General features: G+C 36.7%; 1 protein-coding gene across 2 annotated transcripts in view; it reads right to left on the bottom strand.

Moving 5' to 3' along the window:
* Positions 1 to 21,977, bottom strand: part of NAA35 (N-alpha-acetyltransferase 35, NatC auxiliary subunit) — a 94,217-nt gene that overhangs the window by 1,474 nt on the left and 70,766 nt on the right. For both annotated transcript variants that reach the window (XM_043565830.1, XM_043565831.1), the window contains exons 14-21: positions 19,678 to 19,784; positions 11,401 to 11,467; positions 9,428 to 9,526; positions 8,439 to 8,617; positions 5,319 to 5,455; positions 4,387 to 4,454; positions 3,316 to 3,456; positions 2,802 to 2,924 (exon numbers count right to left, since the gene is read on the bottom strand). In XM_043565830.1, coding sequence (XP_043421765.1) covers positions 2,802 to 2,924; positions 3,316 to 3,456; positions 4,387 to 4,454; positions 5,319 to 5,455; positions 8,439 to 8,617; positions 9,428 to 9,526; positions 11,401 to 11,467; positions 19,678 to 19,784 — 921 coding nt within the window. The remainder of the gene's footprint in view (positions 1 to 2,801; positions 2,925 to 3,315; positions 3,457 to 4,386; positions 4,455 to 5,318; positions 5,456 to 8,438; positions 8,618 to 9,427; positions 9,527 to 11,400; positions 11,468 to 19,677; positions 19,785 to 21,977) is intronic.

The following is a 21,977-nucleotide window of genomic DNA, read 5'->3' as shown; positions in this document are numbered from 1 at the left end:
TGCAGTTTGTCTGCTATAAATCCCACCTCTGCCAGGTACTAGCTATGAAACCTTTGAGTTCTCTAGCCTCTTTGTTCCTCAGTTTCTTCATCTATAAACATGGGGGCAATAATGTGACTCATCCTGCAGACATGCTGGGAGGGTTACTAAATGAGCTAATACGTATTGTGAGCTGGGAACCACACCCGGCAGGGAGGCAGTGTCCGGTGTTTACAGTCACTCCTGACTACTACTCAAGAGCCTTCACCTAGACATGAACAGCAGAGGACAGGAATGCTGTATTCCTCTTAAAAGGGAGTAGTGTGCAGTTTGAGGAAAAATGTTCCCACTGCTCCTTGCTGACCTCTCTCCAGAAACACCCCTCACTGCAGGTCTGGAATGGCTTCTCCTCAGCCTCATCACACATCCACCTGTCCAGATGACAGCTCCGTCTGGCCATTTAACGGGCACCTCCCAACCTGAGCTCCTGACTTCCCAGCCCTGGGTCCCACCTGTTCTGCTCTACCCGCAGCCCTCCCCACTGGCTCCATCCATGCAGGGGCTCAGGCCCAAACCCTGATGTCCTCCTTAACTCTTCTTTGCCTCACCCACATCCGATCCATCTTGGCCTTGGCATAATCAGAGAATGCAGTCACTTCTGATCACCTCCACCGTCCCCACCATCTCTCACCAGATTACTGCTGTGGCCTGCCAACTGGCTCCTCTGCTTCCACCTCTACCCCTACCACAGTCTATTTGCAGCACCAGGGCCAGAGTGATCCTTCAGAACAAAAATACGCTCTGGTCACTGCTCTGCTCAAAACTCTCCAGCAGCGCCCCCCTTGCTCACCCCGCTCCAGCAGTGGCCTAGGCACCTGTACACATGCAGATCCCTCTGCCCACAGGGCTCCATTCCTGTAGCCCTGTGACTTGCTTTCTCACCTCCGAGATTTGCTCACAGGCCATCTTAATTAAAAAATGCCTCATCCCCCTCCCACCTCCCTACTTCTATTTGCTATCCCCATTCCTAGCTTGATTTTTCTTCACAGTACTTAATATCTTCTAGTACACTGTATTATTTATTTGGTGTCTGCCACACACTAGCCTCCACTGCCCTCAGGAGGGCTGGGATTTGTCTATTTTTTTTCACTATTAAAAAAAAATTTTTTTAAGTTTATTTGAGAGAGAGAGACAGCACATGCAGGGGAGGGCAGAGAGAGGGGGAAGAGAGAATCCCAAGCAGGCTCTGCACTGTCAGCACAGAGCCTGATGTGGGGCTTGAACCCAAGAACCACGAGATCATGACCTGAGTGGAAACCAAGAGTTGGACGCTTAACCAGCTGAGCCACCCAGGGGCCCCCACTAGTTTTTTACCACAGGGCTGAGGACATAGTAGACAAGTATTTGTTGAGTAAATGAATGAAGTCCACTGAAATAAATCTATGCTATTATAGGTACCTTCCTCTCCCCTTGTATTTTCTTTTATTGCATGGTTATACACAACAAAAAGTCATCTCTCTCCTATCCTTGTTTCCCAAGACACTCAGTTCCCCTCCCAAGAAGCAAACACTGTTATCAACTCCTATGTATCTTTCTGGAGATATATTATATTCCCATAATCCTTGCACACATACACACAGACTTGTTGGCAGCATACTATACACAGTTTATTACTTTGCTTTTTTTAAACTTCTTGTATCTTGAAGAACATCCCATTACAGTACATAAAGATCTTCTGTTGTCCTTTTATTGCAATATATGATGTATCGTAATTCATTTAACAGTCCCGACTGAGGGACAGTGAAATTTCCTTTCTTTGCCATCAGAATCCTGCTGCAATGAATACTGTTGTGTATTAAGCACTCACTTCCCACACGTGCTCATGCAGAAAAAATAAACCCCAAGAAGCAGAACTCTTGGCCTAAGCATCTGTGTTTTTAAACAGAGAACTGCTATTAACTTCTCTTTCATGGAAACTGTACCAAGACACACTCCCCAAAACAGTCTGAGTATTACAGGCAATGCATTCTCATTTACGGAATACATGCATTTCAATGTGATTAGGTACACAGCAAACTGTGAAAATAACAAGACCGCACAACTTTAGTATTCTACAAGTTCTAAGGTCTGTACGATGATATCTCAAAGTGTTCGAACTAGCATTTTAAATGGTCAAGTGGAATAAGGTTTTTACTTCCTGTGATAAATGACTAGATCATTTTTCATATTAAAAAAAAAATTTTTTTTAAGTGTATTTATTGTTAGAGTGAGAGAGCATGAGTGGGGGAGAGGCAGAGAGAGAGGTGGGTACAGAGGATACGAAGCGGGCTCCGTGCTAACAGCAGAAAGCCCGACATGGGGCTCAAACTTACGAACTGTGAGATCATCACCTAAACCAAAGTCAGATGGCCACCGATTGAGCCACCCAGGCGCCCCTCATTCTTAATATTTTTAAGATTTATATAATTATATTTCAATATAGTAAACTACACATTAAAATAAATATTTTATATGTTAACATTTCTGAACTGTGGATCATTTTGGATCTTATTTGTGTTCTTCCTACTCATTTTACAGTTCTATGTCTTAATTTCTCCTTGCACTGATTTCTAAATTTGCACAAAAGAGCATTTACTTTCATCACATAAATTTTAAGTCTTAAAAGGCTAGGGTAAGCAAAGCCATTTAAAATCCTTGCCAAAAACACGACAGGCTTCACTATTAATACTGTTAAGGTTCATTTTTATAAACTGTCATCCAGTAGTAAGATACATATTTCCTGCCAAGCTTTTCCTCTAGAATTACTATGACTGCAGTCTTACCTCATGGTCTGGGTTTGGGATATTTTCCAGTATCATTTTTGCCTGCTGAAAGTGCTTACTAGCTGCAACATACAGTTCTGGAGACTGAGGAGGAGGGCTGTATTTATTGAGGTCAGACATTTCCTAAAAAGGGGGAAATGCTATATTATTCAAAACATGTTTAATACGAAAAACTCTAAAATACCTTTTTTAATTAAAGAATTCTTTACTGACTCATGATTTATATAGAGACACTAACGCAAATACTTGGTATATGTCCCTATTTTTCCTGTGTAATATTCAATTCTCAATCTCCATATGATCCTATGATCCTCATACTTAAAGTAACTCTCAATTTGATGAGTGCATCCAAAAAAAGCCAAGTAATTTTCACACTAATTAAAACTGCTCTTTTACCACCTTGTCACTGGCCCAATAATGGTTGGATTGGACCATTTTAACACAATGGCTAGGTACAAGACCTAAGGTCTAAGACGGAATGCTTTACAGTAAGTTGCTTCATGAGCCAAATCACCTTGAACTGCAGATAGTGCACCGGCGGTGGTGTCATCACACTGTTGAACGGAGCAAATCTGTGCTCATATCGAACTTGTTCACTATCAAGCTCAAACTTGGGTTTTCGTACCTTGCCATCCATGTCAAATGCTACCATGGTCTAAAGGGAAAAGAAAATGAGAAAAAAGATTATATCAACACGACAAAGTGAACATCCTTATTAATACAGAATAGAAAACAAGAAACAGCTATTTACACAGGGCTAAAACAACTGTAAGGCTCAGAAATGAGAAATAGGAAGAGAAAAACTGGCTTCAGTATTCATTATGTAATATGCCATCATTATATAAAAAATTGTCAAGTTCCAATGTTTAATATATTACTACCTTTCCAAGTGAAACTGTACCACATGCACATTATTTTTTTAGGACTTACGCTTTCACAGTAGCTTTGAAACCTTCAAATAAGAAAAAAAGTAGGATATAATACGAAAAGCGCAGGTCCTGTTTTTCAAACACAAGTCCGTGCTCTGTTTTATGTATTTGAATATAAACTGCAGCAAATAATCTCTCGAATTGCCAAGCACAACTTACGAGTTAATTAGTATGTACTACCTCCTAAAAGTGCTTTGCTTAAGCTGTGGAGCTCACCCTTTTCCTAATATGCTCCTAAAGAAATACAAACCTCTCTCTTCCAAGAAACCTCTTCTGATCATGAACCAGAAATAAACTCTTCCTTCTCTTATTACTTGTGTCACACATGTCACCTGACCCGTCATTACCTAGACACTTGAGACAAGGATCACCTCTGATTAGACTCGGTATCCTTAAATGTACTCAGTAGAAGATATGTGACACACAGCAAGGGTGTTAAATTAACATCTGTTAATCAAATGAATTGATAATCAAACACTTGATAAACACTTGATAAACAAATTAATGAAAACTAGACTTGGGCAAAAGGTAATTTTCAAGCAGATGGTTAATAAACACAAAGGTGAAATCAGAATCTGGAAATATCACAGAAGAAAGCCCATTTTAATTAAACTATGTGTTGAAAAGCAAAAAGAACTTCATTTGCGACAACTTACTTTAAACATTCCAGCGCACATATTCTGATATGCCTGGCTCATTGTGATCTCTCGGCTCAATGGGCGAACTGTAATTAAAAAGAAAATCACCCAGTCTTTTCCCCCTCCTCTCACATTATTGCAGGAGAAAATCTAATTAAAAAAAAATCTTCCACCTTGTTTACTAAAATTAAATATTCACAGTTTGTTCCTACAGGTTAAATTTAGTTTTATGAACAAAACCTACAAATAATAAAATATAACTGGAAGGTTAAAAAGTCATATTCCCTAAAATAAGTAATACCATAAAATTCTGGTATGAAGTAATTTGGGTTTCTTTTGAATTCACCATTACAGAGACTTAACTTCTAAAATAGGAAACCCATGGCTATAGTCATTTAATAACCCACCCAAGCTGTTGAAACCCTCATGAAATACAAAGTAATATTTTGTTAACATTTGGAGCAGTATCTGTACCCTTCCCTAGTGATCCTGAGGGCAGTGCCCTGGAAACATTTCTTCTTCCTCAGTTGCCGACCGCGCTCTATGGTCATCTTTCTGTGCCACTGGACCAGCACAGCTCGGGACCCACTTCCCTCCTGAGCTGTCAGCCTTCTGTCAAAAGATCAAGGATCTCCTGCTGCCTTGTGCCTTAATTTATCTTGCCTGCACACTCCACGTGTCTACGTCATCTTGTCCTAAGGCCCTCCAACACATGGAATAGCAAAGAAGTAAAAGAAAAGCAAGGGAAGGCTCCAAGGAGGCTTATGTCACTAACAGTGGGACTCAGTGTCTATCTTATACTTGGCTCAAGAGAAGATGGGTGAGAATTGAGGTGTAATGACTAATTCAACCATAACAAGGCACGGGTGGCTCTGCATCTATTTATGTGTAGAAATTAAAGTGCACTCCAACGTTAGTTACTTCTTGAATTTAAAAATAGCCCACAGTACCTTTCTTCTTTTTCTTTGTTTTTTTACTGCTCCGGCCTTTCTGCTGCTCTTCCATTATCCTTTCCTCTGCCATTTGGGAGCCATCAGCACGACTTAACGTGGACATCAACCATGCATAAAGGAATTCAGAGAGATACCTTAAAGGGTACCAAATGTGAGTTAATGGAAGATGTCTACACGAGACAGCTTTATCACATGTATCTCTTAATAAAGAGATATTTCTAATACTGCTTTAAAAATCTTAAAAAACAAACAAACCCTGGATTATCCAATTAGATAACTGACAGATTTTACAAGAAATTAGCATTACAGATGGTTAACTTTTCCTTTCTTGTAGACTTATATGTTGCTGGACAATGCTCAAAAATGTTTAATTTCCTACAGTGATATGCATTTTACGAATTTCTTGATAATGATGTATGTAAATCAAATGAATGCCCATTAAGCTGTTTTTTCCTTTTTACTAACTGTATCAGAACACACTTCACCTTCAACCTGTTAAGTAAATATTTTATTTTCCCATTAATTGTGAAAGAAAGCAATTAATACTGAAAAAATTTTGAATTGTAGGCATTATATACCAAAGCATTCTAAAAAATTAAGAACATTCAGGCTTATAATTTACTTGAGCTTAATCAATAAATGAAATGTGAAACAGATAACAGTACACCCAATACTAACTTTTCAGAAGTTTAACCAACATTACATTCTCCTATGCCAGAAAAGCAGTTCAAATCTAGGATATGAATATTTATGATTATAACATAATCCTAATAAACATTAAGGACCACTACTACATTAAGCTAAAATCAAAGATTTAGAAGAAATTTTATTATGATCAAGGATGAGCATTTAATTCGTATTTCCAAAATTCCCCCAAAAGTTGTAAGGCAGGTTACAATATTAAAACATTTACAAAAAAAAAATATTTTAAAGCAAAACGAAAACTAGTCAGAAGACACACCTTAGGATAAACAACATTCCTTTTTGTTGTAGCCAAACAAAACCCACACATTCGATAAATCAAAACAGTATGAACTGGCAAAAAACCAAAAAACCAAAAAAACCCCAAACACCTGGAATGATTTAGGTACTGTAAGTTGAACTGAATGCTATGCTTCCTGGTAGCATCGGCAAACTGGCAAACATATTTTCGTTTGATTAAAAAAAAAAAAAGCATACAATTTCATATGAAAATAATTGCTGACAGTGAATTTAAGAAAGGCATTTAGAGTATCCTTTTACAGGATACAAATGAATTCCACCCCCCCTGCAAATACACGGGATACAAATGAATCCCCCCCCCCCGCCCCAATACACTACAAAATCTGAGGGTATCTTAACTCAATGAGAGGATTTCTATAGAGAACGAATGCTGCCTTCTACCTTCCAAATATCGAACCCGAGGGGCATATATGAGTGAAGGAGATAATTTGGCACATGTCATGCTTTTCTTGTCAAATATCAGACATCTCAGTGAGCTTTTAAGTGCATTATCAAAATTAATACACAATCATATCTATGGAGAGTCAAAGTACCGATACTCTAGACCAGTGGTTCTCAAATTGTGATCACCGGACCAGCAGCAGTATCGCCAGAACTAGTGAGAAATGCAAATGATGGAGGCCTATCCCAGACCTGCTAAACCAGGAGCTCGATGGACTGAGAAGTGACTATGATGCACTCCAGAGTTTAAGAATCAATGTTTTCCACTGCTGATTTTTAAAGGGCCCACATGCTTTAGGGATGATATTCATGAACAATGTAACACGTTTATCTTGTGAAAATGCTGGAGCCCAATGTATAATTTTGAAACTAAAAGTAGTTAAAACTAACATGAATGTAGACCACAAGGGTATTTATAGGCATAACTAAAATTTTTTTCGTTAACAAGAAATGAATCTGCTCAAATATGCAGATAGGTTTCTAATAGAGTGTTTATCTGATTATCACTTAGTTGCTAATTAAGAGCCCAATTCTTTGTGCCAAAAAGCATACATATATATATAAATTTTATTCTGAGAAATCAAGAGCACAAAAGCTTCCCAAAAGCTGACTCAAACCTCAGAGAAGGAACTTGAGCATGTTCCCCCACAAAATGTCTGGTTTGGATACTTTGTCTACTGTGAGTTAGTAACAAAACATATGCCAAGTAGCTATATTAACACCTGTTCGTAAGAGTTAGTTGTTACCTACATAAATGTCAGAGGGTATAGCAAATAATATTATTCTCGTATTACTTTAGTTCAATGTTCAAATTCAAGTTTCATAACCAAGTTAGGAGCCCTGGCAGCCATGATAACAAAACCATGTCAGCTTGGAAAAGAACTACTTTCCTTCCTTCATAGCGATGACTCCAAGGAATACACAGTATCTTAATTACTGTTAAATAATTCGAATAGGAGTTAAAAAGATGAACCTTATTAAGATATACTAAACTTAGCTGTTTGTGATACGCAACACTGGTTATTTACCACCATACATGACCAGACTGAAAAAAAAGATCCATTAGCTCTCAATTTATTTTCTTTCTACGGCAGCTTTCCCGTGCCTGAAGTATTTCCAAGTATCCTCTGACTACATTTCTCTATTTCATCTTCAAGTGAAAGCAAAGAACTATTGGCTGAGGAGGACAGCTCTTATGAACTCCTTCAAAACTGCTGAGAGAAACCCCCAGGGTGGCAGTGTGCAACAGTTATGGCTCCCAATGATAATCTTCATTTCTTCTCAGAGGAAAGATCTGGTTCAAATTTTGAACTTTAATTCAGTTAAGTACATTCCACAGCTAGCACCTATTGTCACTGAAGTCAGAGCTAAATGTGTGTGATTTTTCTCCCTAGAAACAGAAAGAAGCTCTTCAATTAATCCATTTACTTTGGAATCACTTTTATTAATTTGGAAACAAACATTCAATGGCTGGAAAAAACATTTGTATGGTGTTAACAGCACTTGAAGATGTTCAAGACGATCTGGCTCTAATTTCTAACAGATGTTTTTCAATTGTCCCACAACACATTAAATGAAAAAGTACCCTGAAACTATATTCTGTTCTACAGATGCTCTCTCAGATCTTCTCTACTTGCTCCCCACTACCGATTTTAACTCAAATTGTTCTCTCACCAATATATGTAGTAGTACTCGTGCATGCTGTAGAGTTCCAATTCAAAGCCGCTCAGAAGATACTGGATCATAATTCGCAGGTTATGATAAAGGACCCAGGTACCTAAACAGGCCAAATGTTGCCTTTGGGGTTCCTGTTTCAACAGCATGGTGTGAAGGGCTGCATCAACCTTCTCTGCCTATCAGAACAAAATGTCATAACACGGACTTTCGTTTCAAGGTAATGAAAGAATGAAAAAAAAACGACAAACAGCTAAAAATAGCATTTAGACAGAAAATATAAAACTTGTCACTAAAGAATTTATACTTTCAAAACATTTTTTGGTTCCATTCACATTTAAACTTCCCATTTCACAATGGATAACGTTTACCTAAATGCTCCTTAAACTAAAAAGACATTTTATAAAACAAAAATACAAAATATTGACTTTAGGCTTTTAATTATGTTATCAATCAATATTGCTGCTGACAGGAATATTAAGGTTTTCTTTTCCACAGCTACATAATAAATCATTATTTTTTTAATTTTAGTAATATAATTTAGTGATTCATCACTTACATATAACACCCAGTGCTCATCCCAACAAGTGTCCTCCTTAAGGCCCATCACCCATTTAACCCAACCCCCTACCCACCTCCCCTCCAGCAACCCTTATTTTGTTCTCTGTATTTAAGAGTCTCTTATGGTTTGTCTTAAGATTTTTGTTAGAATGTGAACTTGCTATAAAACTATAGTTCTACACATATTTTATAATTTATCCTGATTATCAAAGAAATAATTTAAGAGGTTTCTCAGTTTGGATTATTGTTCTCTTTTTGTAAACTCTTTCTTTGATATATGGAAATGTTACATTTTAAGTTAAAAGTAAATTAATCATGCTAAAAACTTAAATAGTTAAAACGTTGTTCCAAAGAACTGTTTTTAAAAATCTGATCAAGGTAAATGAACTGCTTAATTTTAGAAGGGAGGGCAACTTGTTGGCTCTTACCTCATCCTGCAAGGTAGCAAATTCCTCAAGAATATGACCAAGCTTATCTCTCTGTCGAGCCCGATTATGTCCATGGATCTGAATAAGACTACAGAATGGCTGCAAATACATACGATTTGTTAACTGCCAATGTGAAATTTCTTGACACTAAAGAAAATTAACATTCTAAGTTTTCAAAATCTAGTTTAAGGGGAAAAAATTACTGTGGAGGTAAGAATCAGGACTATGCGTATTTCTTACATAGGTATTTCTTTTTAAGGAAACTTAACACAAGATTTTATCAAGAGCCAGAAGAAAGTGGCTATTAATGAAACCTGTTTTCATATGGCAAAAATATGTTACTTCAATCTTTAGATATCTTTCCACAATTCCAAGAGAATAGTTTCCTCTTCTGAGGATCTCAAGCCGTAAGCCAACGTTCAAGGGTAACATTTCTGTGCTACTTTAAATATACCAGAATAATTATAAGGCTTAAGTAATGGCTGATACAGCTGACCTCTGAACAACACATGGGTTGGGGGCACTTATATCTTGCAGAGTTGAAAATCCACATATAACTTCTGACTCCTCCAAAACTTAACTACTACTAATAGCCAACTGTTGACTGGAAGACTTACTGATAACATCAACAGTCAGTTAACTCCTATTTTGTATGTTATATGCATTATATGCTGTATTCTCACAATGAAGTAAGCTAAAGAAAAGGAATTGTTATAAAGAAAATCTTAAGAAAGTACACTTATATTTATAGTACCGTATTGAAGAAAATCTGCATACGAGTGCACCTGCAAAGTTGAAACCCATGTTGTTCAAGGGTCAACTGTTCTCTATAAACCCTAAGGTTCTTCAATTCCTATTCTATATCCTAAAATATTGTTAACACTTCACTAATCAGACAATATGCACGAATGGTAAGATGCTCTGATTTAAGAAATGCGAATCAGAAGATCCTTCAAATTGAATTGTTTTAAATTTGTACAGTTTGATAGATATTATCTCACTTGATCAATAACTAGCCTATGTACGAGGTACAGGGGCAGTATTAATACCTCACTTCTTAAAGACGGGGGAATTTATAGAAAAGTGAAGTGATCTTCCTGACAATGATAAAATGTTAATGATACAGACGAGACCTGGCCTTTTAGTTCTCCTCCTTTCACCCTCCCAAGGTGCCTTGCTATATTTTAGTAACTGGAATTAGGCCTCCCAAACTGTTTCAGTTCTCCAAAAGAAATGTTTATATAATTAAATTAGAGAATGATTTATGATTAATTTAATCCACTACAAGATTTATATTTTTTCCTAATTACCCTATACTTGAAAAAAATTTGTGCTCCCATCTCAAGTAGTAATTTTAATTTTACTATAATCCTGCTCATTAAGGTAGCACAAAGAGAAGTATCTGGGGCTGGTACAAACATTCCTTGTTCATATGGTCAAAAATAGTTTTTGTGCACATTTACAAAAAATTTTAACAACTTCTGTTTTCCCAGATGGGGGTCATAACTTAATTCTGCTTGTGTGGTCCCTGGGGGTTACAGTGAGAGGACATCAAAGGTGCCTCAGTATTTAACGACCTGCCAGGAAGACTCCACATTAGAAAGCTATCTACTCAAGTGCAAGAACAGACAGAAATTTTTCATTTTTTCGGGGAAAATGACTAAGAACTGTTGGATGAAAAAAGTAACACAAATGAATGTGACTGAAGGAATTACACCCCACAATTTTTATTTTTATTTTATTTTTTAAAATTTTATTTGAGAGTGCCTGTGTGTGAGCGGGAAAGGGGCAGAAAGAGGGAGAGAGGGAATCTCAAGCAGGCATCTTGATATAGGGCTTGATCTCATAAACCATGAGATCACGACCTGAGTCGAAACCAACAACCAGACACTTAACCGACTGAGCCACCCAGGCGCCCCACTCCCCACAATTTTTAAAGTATCCATCACAACGATCCAAACTGCAGTTCTTACCCGAACACAGTGAGTAACAAAGGAGTCAATACAGTCCTTAGCCTGGTGATTATTATATAGGCAGCACCTGTAAGATAATGCTCATTAAAATCAAACTATTTGGCCTACAAAAAGCAGCAGGGATACCAACTGACCAAAATTGTGGAAAAAAGAGAAAATGGAACCAAATACCTTACTAAATTAAACACTGTTAGCATTAGATTGAGAAATATTTCACTATTATTGTGTTATTCGCACAACAAATGTACATTTCCAATTCTTCCAGTTCTATACTTGGACAGAGTTGGATCCAACAAGATCAAATTAACAAGGAGAGAAGAAAAATTCCAAAGTTCTACTTTTTCATGGCCCTACTACAATGTTATTTATTTTTCTACAACTAACACCCTCATAGATTATACCCATAATAATAATTACAAAGAAAATGCTATACAGAATCCTAATTTTTTAAAGATGTATCCACATTTCCAACCACTGGCCAAAATCCTCACTTATACATTTCTGGCAGCTCATCCTCTATCCTCATCAAGTGATTTCCTTTCTGGTGCTCCTTGTCTCAGTTATTAAAGTGACTAAAGCCCTCCTGAGCAGTCTGGGAGGGTCTGCTACCTGCCTGGCTCTAGAGGAGCCAATTCGGGGGCTGAATAGATGGGAAGATTATTTTTGTTTCTATCCCTGAGGTCAGTGGCCTTTGCACTTAAGAACATGGGAAAAAAGCAAAGACTTTTCCCTGGCACACTGACAGGAGCAGACAACTCACTACTTCTAAGTATTTGCCATAACTGAACAATCTGACCAGAGCCTCAAAGATCAACAGAGCCACAATCATGCAATGGAAAATGACAGTGCACGCAGCAGCCATGAGAAAGAGGAGGCAGAACACCAGGAATAGGTGGTGGCAAAAGAGAAGTGCTAGAAGGTCTGCTAGATCTTTAACTCGAAAGTAAGAAAGTTACTTAAGGTGATTAAAATAAAGCTCTTAAAGGAGGAAAAAAAAAAAAAAAGACTTTCTGGATCCCAAAATTAGGATTTTCAAATTTAAAAATTCAACAGATGAAAAGATGCTCACTTGTAGTCTTGAAGGTCAAGGAAGAACTTTCTCACATCACAGCAAAAATGACAAGAGATAAATAAAGGAAAATTACTGATTGGAAGACTTGAGGCTTTAAGGACTGAGTTCCCGACAGGTGTTGCTGAAAATCAGACACGTACATTCTGGTAAAACTCTTAAATTCCAGAAAACCAACCAACCAACCAAACCAAACCAAACCCAGAAACTTTACAATCTTCCAGAAGAAAGTGTCCAATCACTTAACAAAGGAAAAAAAGAATTAGATCAGGATCACATTTCTTATCTCTAACACTGGAATTCTAAAACAGTGGAATAACATTTACATATTATCATGCAATGAACTCTGTCATATATACAGTCAATTCCCGGTACTCATGATAGTTCTATTCTTTAAAGCTGCTGCAGACACTGAATTAGAGAATACGGCAACATTGCCGCTAGGGTAAAATACTGGGTTAGGTTCCTGCCAGCCACTGGTGACACCATCTTCATCAACTGATCACTACATGACCTTGCATTATGTGTTTAAAGATGCTTTATGTGATGTACATTGCCAATTCATTACCAAACTCATGGCTGAGTGAAGCTTATCTAACATACATATTCTCTCTGAGAGGCATGCCACAGCCTTCTTGTGCTAAGGGACACTAGACAGCGTATCATTACAGATGGAGGTCATTTGAAACTATGAAATCACCAACAAAAAGCACAAAAATGTGAAGAACATGGCACCTAATGGAGCTGTTCACGGTATAAGAACTGAAAAAGAAGGTAGAGAGTTTCCTTATTCAGTACTGGGAGACTCTTTTTTTTTTTTTTTTTGCTGCTCTGCCCATGTCCATGAATTCAGCGAGAGCAGAGCAATGATTTGAAGGTTACAAATATATCTTAGCAAGTAAGCAAGATCTGCAAATATGGAATCTTCGAACAATGAAGGTTGAACTGTAACTAACCCTAAATAAGTAATAATCAAAGTGCTAAAGGAGACTGTTAAATAGAAAAGGGAAAGATGCAAATCAGACACAGACACTATTTCACACATATCAGATTGTCAAAAACTGAAGAGTCTGATTATGACAAAGCACAAAGTCTAAGAAAACTGGAATTCTTATACCCTGTAGTCTGGAATACAAATTGGTTAAATTATTTTGTAAAGCAATTTGGCAAAACTAGTGAAGTTGAAGATGCACATACCCTACGATCAGCAATTAATTCCAGTTCTAAGTATAGACAGGCTATGTGCACAAGGAGACATACTCAAAGAAGTTCACTACAGCACTGTTTTCAATAGTAATAAATTAGAAAGAACTTAAATGTCCATTTATAGAGAAGCAGCAAAACAAACTGCAACATATTCCAAGGGTGGATTTCAATGAACAAAGTATCAAACCTGTTGATTTCAAAACCCTAATGTTGAATGAAAAAATCATGTTGCAAAAGGATGTATACAGTGTGACAACATTTATGTGAAGTCTAAAAACATATAAAATAAATGGATGTATTATTTCTGGACACATATTTGGGTGAAGTGTATAAGCATTCATAAGAGACACAAACTGTAGTGCACAGTGGACACCTCTAGGACCAGAGGTGGAGGAAAGGACTGGCTGGAGTGTTGGGGAGGGAGGGGTGCGGGAAGTTGGATTTGAAATGGCAGCCAGCAGCTCTCAGAATGTGGCCCAGATTCCCCGGTGGGGGTGGTGACTTTGGGATGCTTTCTAGGGGACAAGGTCAAAACCATTCTCACAATAACATTAGGATGTTATTCGCCTTTGGTATTCCTTCTCTCACAAGTGTACGGTAAGTGTTTCCGGAGTCTACATGGCATGCGTTAACAGACTGAAAGCAGAAGCAGGTCAAAATGATTCAGCTATCTTCTATTAGGACAGACAGAAAACAGATCTACAAAAATGTAAAACTGCCACTTTTATCACTAATTTTTCTTAAAAACATGGTTGTCTTCCACAAAAATGTTTCGATTAATGTAATGGGTTTCCTATTTAAAAAAATTAATAAATATTTTTAAAGTATTGTTTTAATTTCTAAAACAGTAGGTAGCAATACACATGACCCATATAAACAAAAGCTATCTGGGTCTTTAATAACTTTTAAGAATGTAAAGGGGTCCCAAGACAAAAAAGCTTAAGAACTGCTGATCTAGATGTATTTCTAATAATTTAATTCGTGAAAATTAGCTGCTCCTTGATATTCAAGCTCAGCTCTACTCTAGGACATGATGTTGCTGTCGGAAGCCCGACCCTAATTCTGCACAGCTCACTACCTCAGTTCACTCACGTTTCACCACGTGCTTTCTATAACTATGCCCTAAGAGAACTATCTATCCCCTTTATCTTTCTACAAACTCACATTATGTATTTGTCTACTGTTCAGTCTCTCCCACTGGATGCGAGGTGCCTTGTTAGCAGGTGTGTTCTTCTCTTCCCTAGAACCCAAAAAGGTTCTGGCCTGGCAACAGCAAGTACTAATTTATTATATTTATTACATAAGGGAACTGATAAAATTTATAAATTCATATAAATATGCATTAAGTATTTATCAAATTTTATCAATTCTCCAAAAGGTGAATATATAAAAACCAAAGAAAAATATTGTTTAAATGGATGGTAGTGTATGTCACTTATACAAATCTGAATACTGGATGTATTTAATTACAAATTTTAAAATAATTTTTAAGTGTCTGTTTGCAGACGACATATTATGTAGAAAACCTAAAAATTCCATCAAAAAACTGTTGGACTACTTAACTGAGTAAAGCTGCAGGGTATAAAAAATCAATATACAAAAATCTGCTGTATTTCTATACACTGACAATAAACTATCAGAGAAATTAAGAAAGTAATCCCATGTATAAGAGCACCAAAAACAATAAAGTACTTAGGAATACATTTAACCAAGGAGGGGAAAGATCACTTTTGAAAACTCTAAGACACTCATGAAAGAAACTGAAGACACAAATAAATAGAAAGATATTCTGTGCTTTTGGACTGGAAGAATATTGTTAGAGTCGATCCTTACTGAAATTCAAATAGCATGTTTCACAGATATAGAGAAAACAACCCCAGAATTTATATGGGACCCCAAACACTCTGAAAACAAAGCAATCTTGAGAAAGAAAAAAAAGCTGGAGGCATCACACTCCCAGATTTCAAACTATACTACCAAAGTGACAGTATTCAAAACAGAATATTATTGGCATAAAAACAGACACATAGATCAATAAAACAGAATAGAGAGCCTAGGGGGAAAAAAAAAGCATGCATATATGGTCAATTAACTTTTGACAAGCCAAGAATATACAATGGGGAAAAGACAGACTCTTCAATAAGTAATACTGGGAAAACTGGACAGCCACATGTAAAAGAAATGACAATGGACCCTTACACCATACACAAGAATCAAATAAAAATGGATTAAAGACCCACTTTTGTATGTAAGATCTGAAGTTTCTGGTGTATTAGAAGAAAACATAGGGGATCAAGATTTTTTGGTTTTGCACCAAAAGCAAAGGCAACAAAAGCAAAAATAAGCAGCAGGATTACGTCAAACTGAAAAGCTTCTGCTCAGCAAACAATCAACAAAATGAAAAAGCAACCTACAGAATGGGAGAAAATATCTGCAAACCACACGCCCAATAAAGGGTTAACCAGGGAAGGGCCAACAAAATCCTGAAAAAGAATGTAGCCAGAGGACATGTCTTAACAAGATATTAAAACTTAAGACAAAGCCACAATAATAAGAATCATCAAAAACAAAACAAAAAGAAAACACTATCATTGGAACTGGAAAAAAATTTCAATACATAAAGGATTTCCAAGTAAAATAAAGGTGGTCTTCTTTTAATCCAGTGGGAAATGATGGTTTATATTGTAAGTGATGTTCACCCAATAGACTACCTAGAAGGAAAATCAGGTTGAACTTCTATCTTCACACCACTTAATCTTAAATACACAAGAATAAAAATCTTTGGACAAAACCTTGAACAAAAATCTTTGGAAGTGACTAAAGGTACAACCTATGTGCTGGGGCGATTTACCTCCAACAAGAAACCTAAAATATTGGATAAAATTTAGTAGCAAAAACTACCACACAGAAGGCAAAAATTGTGATGCAAAAGAAAACTTAAGGAAAAAAAATCTGCAATGCCTATCACAAATGAAGGAGTTGAAAGATAATTTAGTCAGGACTTGTATACTATGAGGAGCTATATACTGTATGATAGATACTATTGTTTAACAATGTATATTAGATACTCATAATGTACAAACAGCTCATATAAATTTTCCAAAAAAGTAAACCACTTAAAAGTTAATGGGCAAAGGATATAAATAATTCATAGAAAAGTATTTCTAAATGTTCAATAAATATTGTATTAAATCCTCAAATTAAAGTAACAATGAGATATTGTTTCCTGCTAAACACACTGGAAAAAATTAAAAGGAGTTAGGGAATGTGCACTCTCATATACTGCTAACAGAAATACAAATTGTTACAATCTTTTAGAATGCAATCTGGTAATATCTATTATAAGTACACATGCCCCCATCCAGTAAACCCCAATGCACAGAATACATTCACATTATGATATATTTGGCAACCATTATAAAGAATTAATTGGATCTACATCAGATCATTTGAAACACAAATTCATGATGTACCTTTGAGTGGGGGAAAAAAAAGAATTTTAAAAACAAAAATTTTAAGAAAGCAATCCACAAAAAGTAATTAAAAGTTCATGATAAAAACAGCTTGTTTAACATGATCCCATTTACATAAAGTCAAATGTGTATCATATATCTATGTAGCACAGATCTAAGGGATCTAAGAGATCTATAGTGATGGTCATCAAAATGTTACCTCAAGGCTAAGACTTCAGGGGATTTTTATTATTTTTCACATTTTATGCACTGTCTAAACTTCAAACACGACCATATATTTATATAATAATATAAACATAATATTATATAATAATATAAACAACCAGCTTCTGGTTTATTTTTTTTTTAAAGCAACTTATTTACCTTCTTATTCCTTTCCTTCCCCTGCTGAATCAGTTGTCAAGTCCTATTAATTTTACCTCTGAAATGTTCCTCAGGTCTGTCTTCTTTATAATCCCAGAGTTTAATCCTTTATCTAATTTCTTGCCTGTAGTACCGAATTAGCCTACCTCAACACTTTGCCTCCTTTATCACTACCAGTTTGTTTCCTGTTAAAAACTACACACCATAAAAAAATACATACTATCCTATGCTAATTTCCTCCTAAAAACCTGAGCACTTCCTCACTGACCATAAAGACCAAATTTTACCAAAGCATTCAAAACTCGTAAGTCCCAAACTATCTTAACCATCCAACTGCCATTTATTTATTCACTCATTCAACAAAGATTCATCATGTGCTGTGTGCTAGACAGTGTTCTTGCACCTGTGATACATTAGTGAACAAAGAGCCAAAACGACCTGCCCTGACCTTGTAGAGTTCATATTCTAACGGGAGTGGGGGGAGGACGAGAGGGAAATAAAAAATGAACACAATGAAGAATTATGTAGTGTATATATACAGCACGTAAGCACAGTGAAGGAGCAAATTATACAGCAGGTAAGAAGATCGTTGTTACAGGAGAGAGAACTATATACAGCCCAGTGCTGGGCTGAGGCAGGGGAGAGGTTGTACTTCTTAAAACAGTCTGATCAAAGCAGTCCTGGCTGAGATGAAGTTAAACAGACTTGAAGGCGGTGAGGCAGTCAGTCTTGGGGATTTCTGAGTAAAATGTCCTCCACCTCAGACTCTGTGTAAAGGTTGTAGGGTGAGAGTGAGCCTGTATGTTCCTGGAATAGCAACGAGGGCAGTGTGGCTGATGGGGGGAGTGGGGTAAGAGATGAAGCCAGAGAGGCATCAGGACAGGAGTCTAGACCAGAGTGTATGGGACCTCCTAGGCTCAATCATAAGGACTGTGGCTTTTACTGTGAATGAAACAGGGAATATAAGCAACACTGAGGCTGCCTGGGAATTTACCTCCTCCCAGAGTCAGTCCTTAATGGACTTGTATGTGGGTAAATTCTCAGGCTCCTTTGTTTTATCCCTAACAACTCTGAGGTGCTACCCACACTATCTCCAGAGCTTCCCACCAGGACATAACCAGAGTTACTTTCCCTGAAGTATATCTCTGCACAGTTTTTTTTTCCTTTGCATGTCCCACTTGCCGACAACACCGCTGGTTTCTCCTGGGAACAGTTTCTTTTTTTTTTTTCTTTTAAAGTTCATTTATTTATAAAGAGAGAGAAAGAAAGAGAGACAGAGAGAGAGGGAGGGAGGGAGGGAGGGAGGGAGGGGCAGAGAGAGAGAGAGAAAGAGGGAGAATCTCAAGCAGGCTCCACACTGCCAGTGCAGAGCTCAATGAGGGGCTTGATCTCATGAAGTGTAAGATCATGACCTGAGCTGAGGTCAAGAGCTGGACACTTAACTGACTAAGCCACCAGGAGCTGCTCCTGGGAACACAGGATCCACAGTCTCAGGATCTGCTTCTGAGAAACCCAAGTTAAGAGAGGAAAAAGTTTTATGTGAAATGTGGCATGATTTATTCAACAAATTGAATGCTGAACCACTAACTGTTCCTAAAATACACAATTCATATGCTCATGTCTTTAGACATGCTGGTTTCTTTGCTATAAGAAATAACAACACCTTTCTTCCGTCCCCTTTGGAAAAGCTTTATTCCTTTTCTAAAATGCCAACACAAATGATGATTTCTTGCTGTATGAAATCCTTTCCAGCCTCTTATTAAAGCAACATGTTTCTATCAGAACATAATTTAAGAAATAATTATCTGCATTTTCTATTTTTATCTAGACTCAGATCATTAAGAGACCTTATCTGATTTTTTATAATTACTCCCAAAGTGCTTACCTAACACAGTGCTTTGCACACAGTAAGAATCAATGCAACTTACTGTATTTGATAATTCCTTGTAAGGTTTTCTTCTCATATTGAGCCTAACGTCAACCTCACAAAAACTTCAGTTTAAATCTAAATAATATGCAGCAGAAATCAATTAATTTTACTATGAGTTATTTATTTTCTGCATGAAGATGTGATTCCAACAGTTTTTATGCCTTGGCTGTAAACGAGCACAGAGACCTGGGGCTTTTAAGAAATGTACACGCTATGAAAAGTCTCACAGTACTTACTTTGGGGAGAGCACCGGAGGACTGACAAAAGACCGAAGTGCATCTTTCACCATGTCTTGCATGAGATGGGTTCCAAAGACCTTTTTGTTATCCACCAGGAAAGTAGTCTTAAAACAAATGTTATGTATTAGTAATGCTGTCAAAATCTTGACATATTGTACATATAACTGTCATTACTGTGACATGAACACAACAGAAGAGATTAAAGCATAAAAACCTGGTGGAAATCAATGAATCACTACCTCCACAATCGGTTATTACTTGTTAATCTATATTTAAGATGTATTCTGATGAAGGTGTATAAAGAAAAAATACCTCTCAAGCCAAAGGCAATAATAGTGAACTAGTCAAAATGAGCTGACCAGGGACACCTGGGTGGCTCAGCTGGCTCTTGTTTCAACTCAGGACATGATTTCACAGGTTCATAATTGTGCCTGTGTCCAGCTCTGTGCGGACAGTGAGGAGTCTGCTTGGAATTCTCTCTCTCCCTCTCTCTCAAAAATAAATAAACTTAAAAAAACAAACCCCAAAATGAAATGACTAGTCTGAATATGTCAAATAAGCTAATATATAAGAAAGAGGGCTTCATAAGTTATTAAACAGCAAATGGCTATAAATATTTAGTTGACAAACTTTGTCTCTTATGAACATTTTGGAATACACACTTCCTGAAATTGGAAAAATTATTTAATGATTAAATTTAAAATAGATTATTTAACAATAGTTTGCATTTCATTTTATCCCCTTACTGACCTCAGCATATTTTAATATTTCCTATACTATCCCTTCTTTGATTTCCTAACCCATTTGGGTTGTTTCCAGTTTTGGGTGATCATGAAACAAATAGCTATAAACATTCGCATACAGGTTTCCAGGAGAAAACTGGGTTTCAGTTTTCTTAGGTAAACATTAAGCAGGAGTGGGATCTGTACATTTAATAAGAATCTGCCAAATTGTTTTACAAAGTGGTTGTAGCACTTCATGGAATTATCTATCAGTAAATGCATCCTCACCAGCACTTGGTATTATCAGTTTTTCTTTCTTCTTTTTAAAAGATATTAGAAAAGAAAGATAGTGGTATTTCATTGTGGTTTTAATCTGCATATCCCTAGTACCAATTATGTTGGATATCTTAAAAAAACTAGGTTGTCTGTTTCTGCTAGGTTTATAAATTTCTTTGTATAATACAAGTCCTATGCTACACATGATTTGCAAATATTTTCTCCCATTCTGTAGTCTCTTTTCATTTTAACAGTATCTTCCACAGACTTATACTTTTAAGTTGATCAACTGACCATTTTTTAAGAATTGTGTTTTTGGTGTCATACCTAAGAATACTCTGCCTTCTAAAGTCAAAGATTTCTCCTGTCTTTTCTTGTAAAAGTTTTATAGTCTTACATTTTAGATTTATGATGCATTCTAAGTCAATTTTTTTTTTTGCATATGTCTGTCCAACTGTTCTTGCAACACTGTAAAAAATCCTGCTATGATTTTATTGAGACTGCTTTGAATCTATAGAACAATTTTGGGAAGAACATCTTAAAAATATTAATTCTTCCAATCCACAAACAAGGTATATACCTTTCCATTTATTTAGGTCTTTGAATTCTTTCACCAATACTTCTAGTTTTTCTGCATTGTCTACAAACAGGTATTAGATTTATATCTAAGTATTTTGTGGTTTTTTTTGAGATTATTGTAAATAGTACTGCTAAATTTTTGACTTCCCATTGTTCCCTGAAAGTATATAAGAATACAATTGTTTTTTGTATATCGATTGACCTCATATCCTGTGCTCTTGTTTTTTTTTTTTTTTTTTAAATTTTTTTTTTTTAACGTTTATTTATTTTTGAGACAGAGAGAGACAGAGCATGAATGGGGGAGGGTCAGAGAGAGAGGGAGACACAGAATCTGAAACAGGCTCCAGGCTCTGAGCTGTCAGCACAGAGCCCGACGTGGGGCTCGAACTCACGGACCGCAAGATCGTGACCTGAGCCGAAGTCGGACGCTTAACCGACTGAGCCACCCAGGCGCCCCTCCTGTGCTCTTGTTAAACTCACCCATCTGGTCTAGGAACTTCTCTAAAAATTCTGGTGCTCCACACAGAAAATAATGTCTGTAAAACACTGATGATTTCTTCCCTGTTCAGCTGTATGCCTTTTGTTTCCTTTTCCTGCCTTTTTTCACTGGCTAAAATTTCCAATACAGATCTCCATCAACTTATAATGGGGTTACATCCCAAAACCCATTTTAAGTTGAATAAGCTGCAACGCATTCAATACATCTGAATACATACCGAA

Source organism: Prionailurus bengalensis, chromosome D4 (assembly GCF_016509475.1).
Source record: "Prionailurus bengalensis isolate Pbe53 chromosome D4, Fcat_Pben_1.1_paternal_pri, whole genome shotgun sequence".
NCBI lineage: Eukaryota > Metazoa > Chordata > Mammalia > Carnivora > Felidae > Prionailurus > Prionailurus bengalensis.
This window is presented reverse-complemented; position numbering and strand designations above follow the sequence as displayed.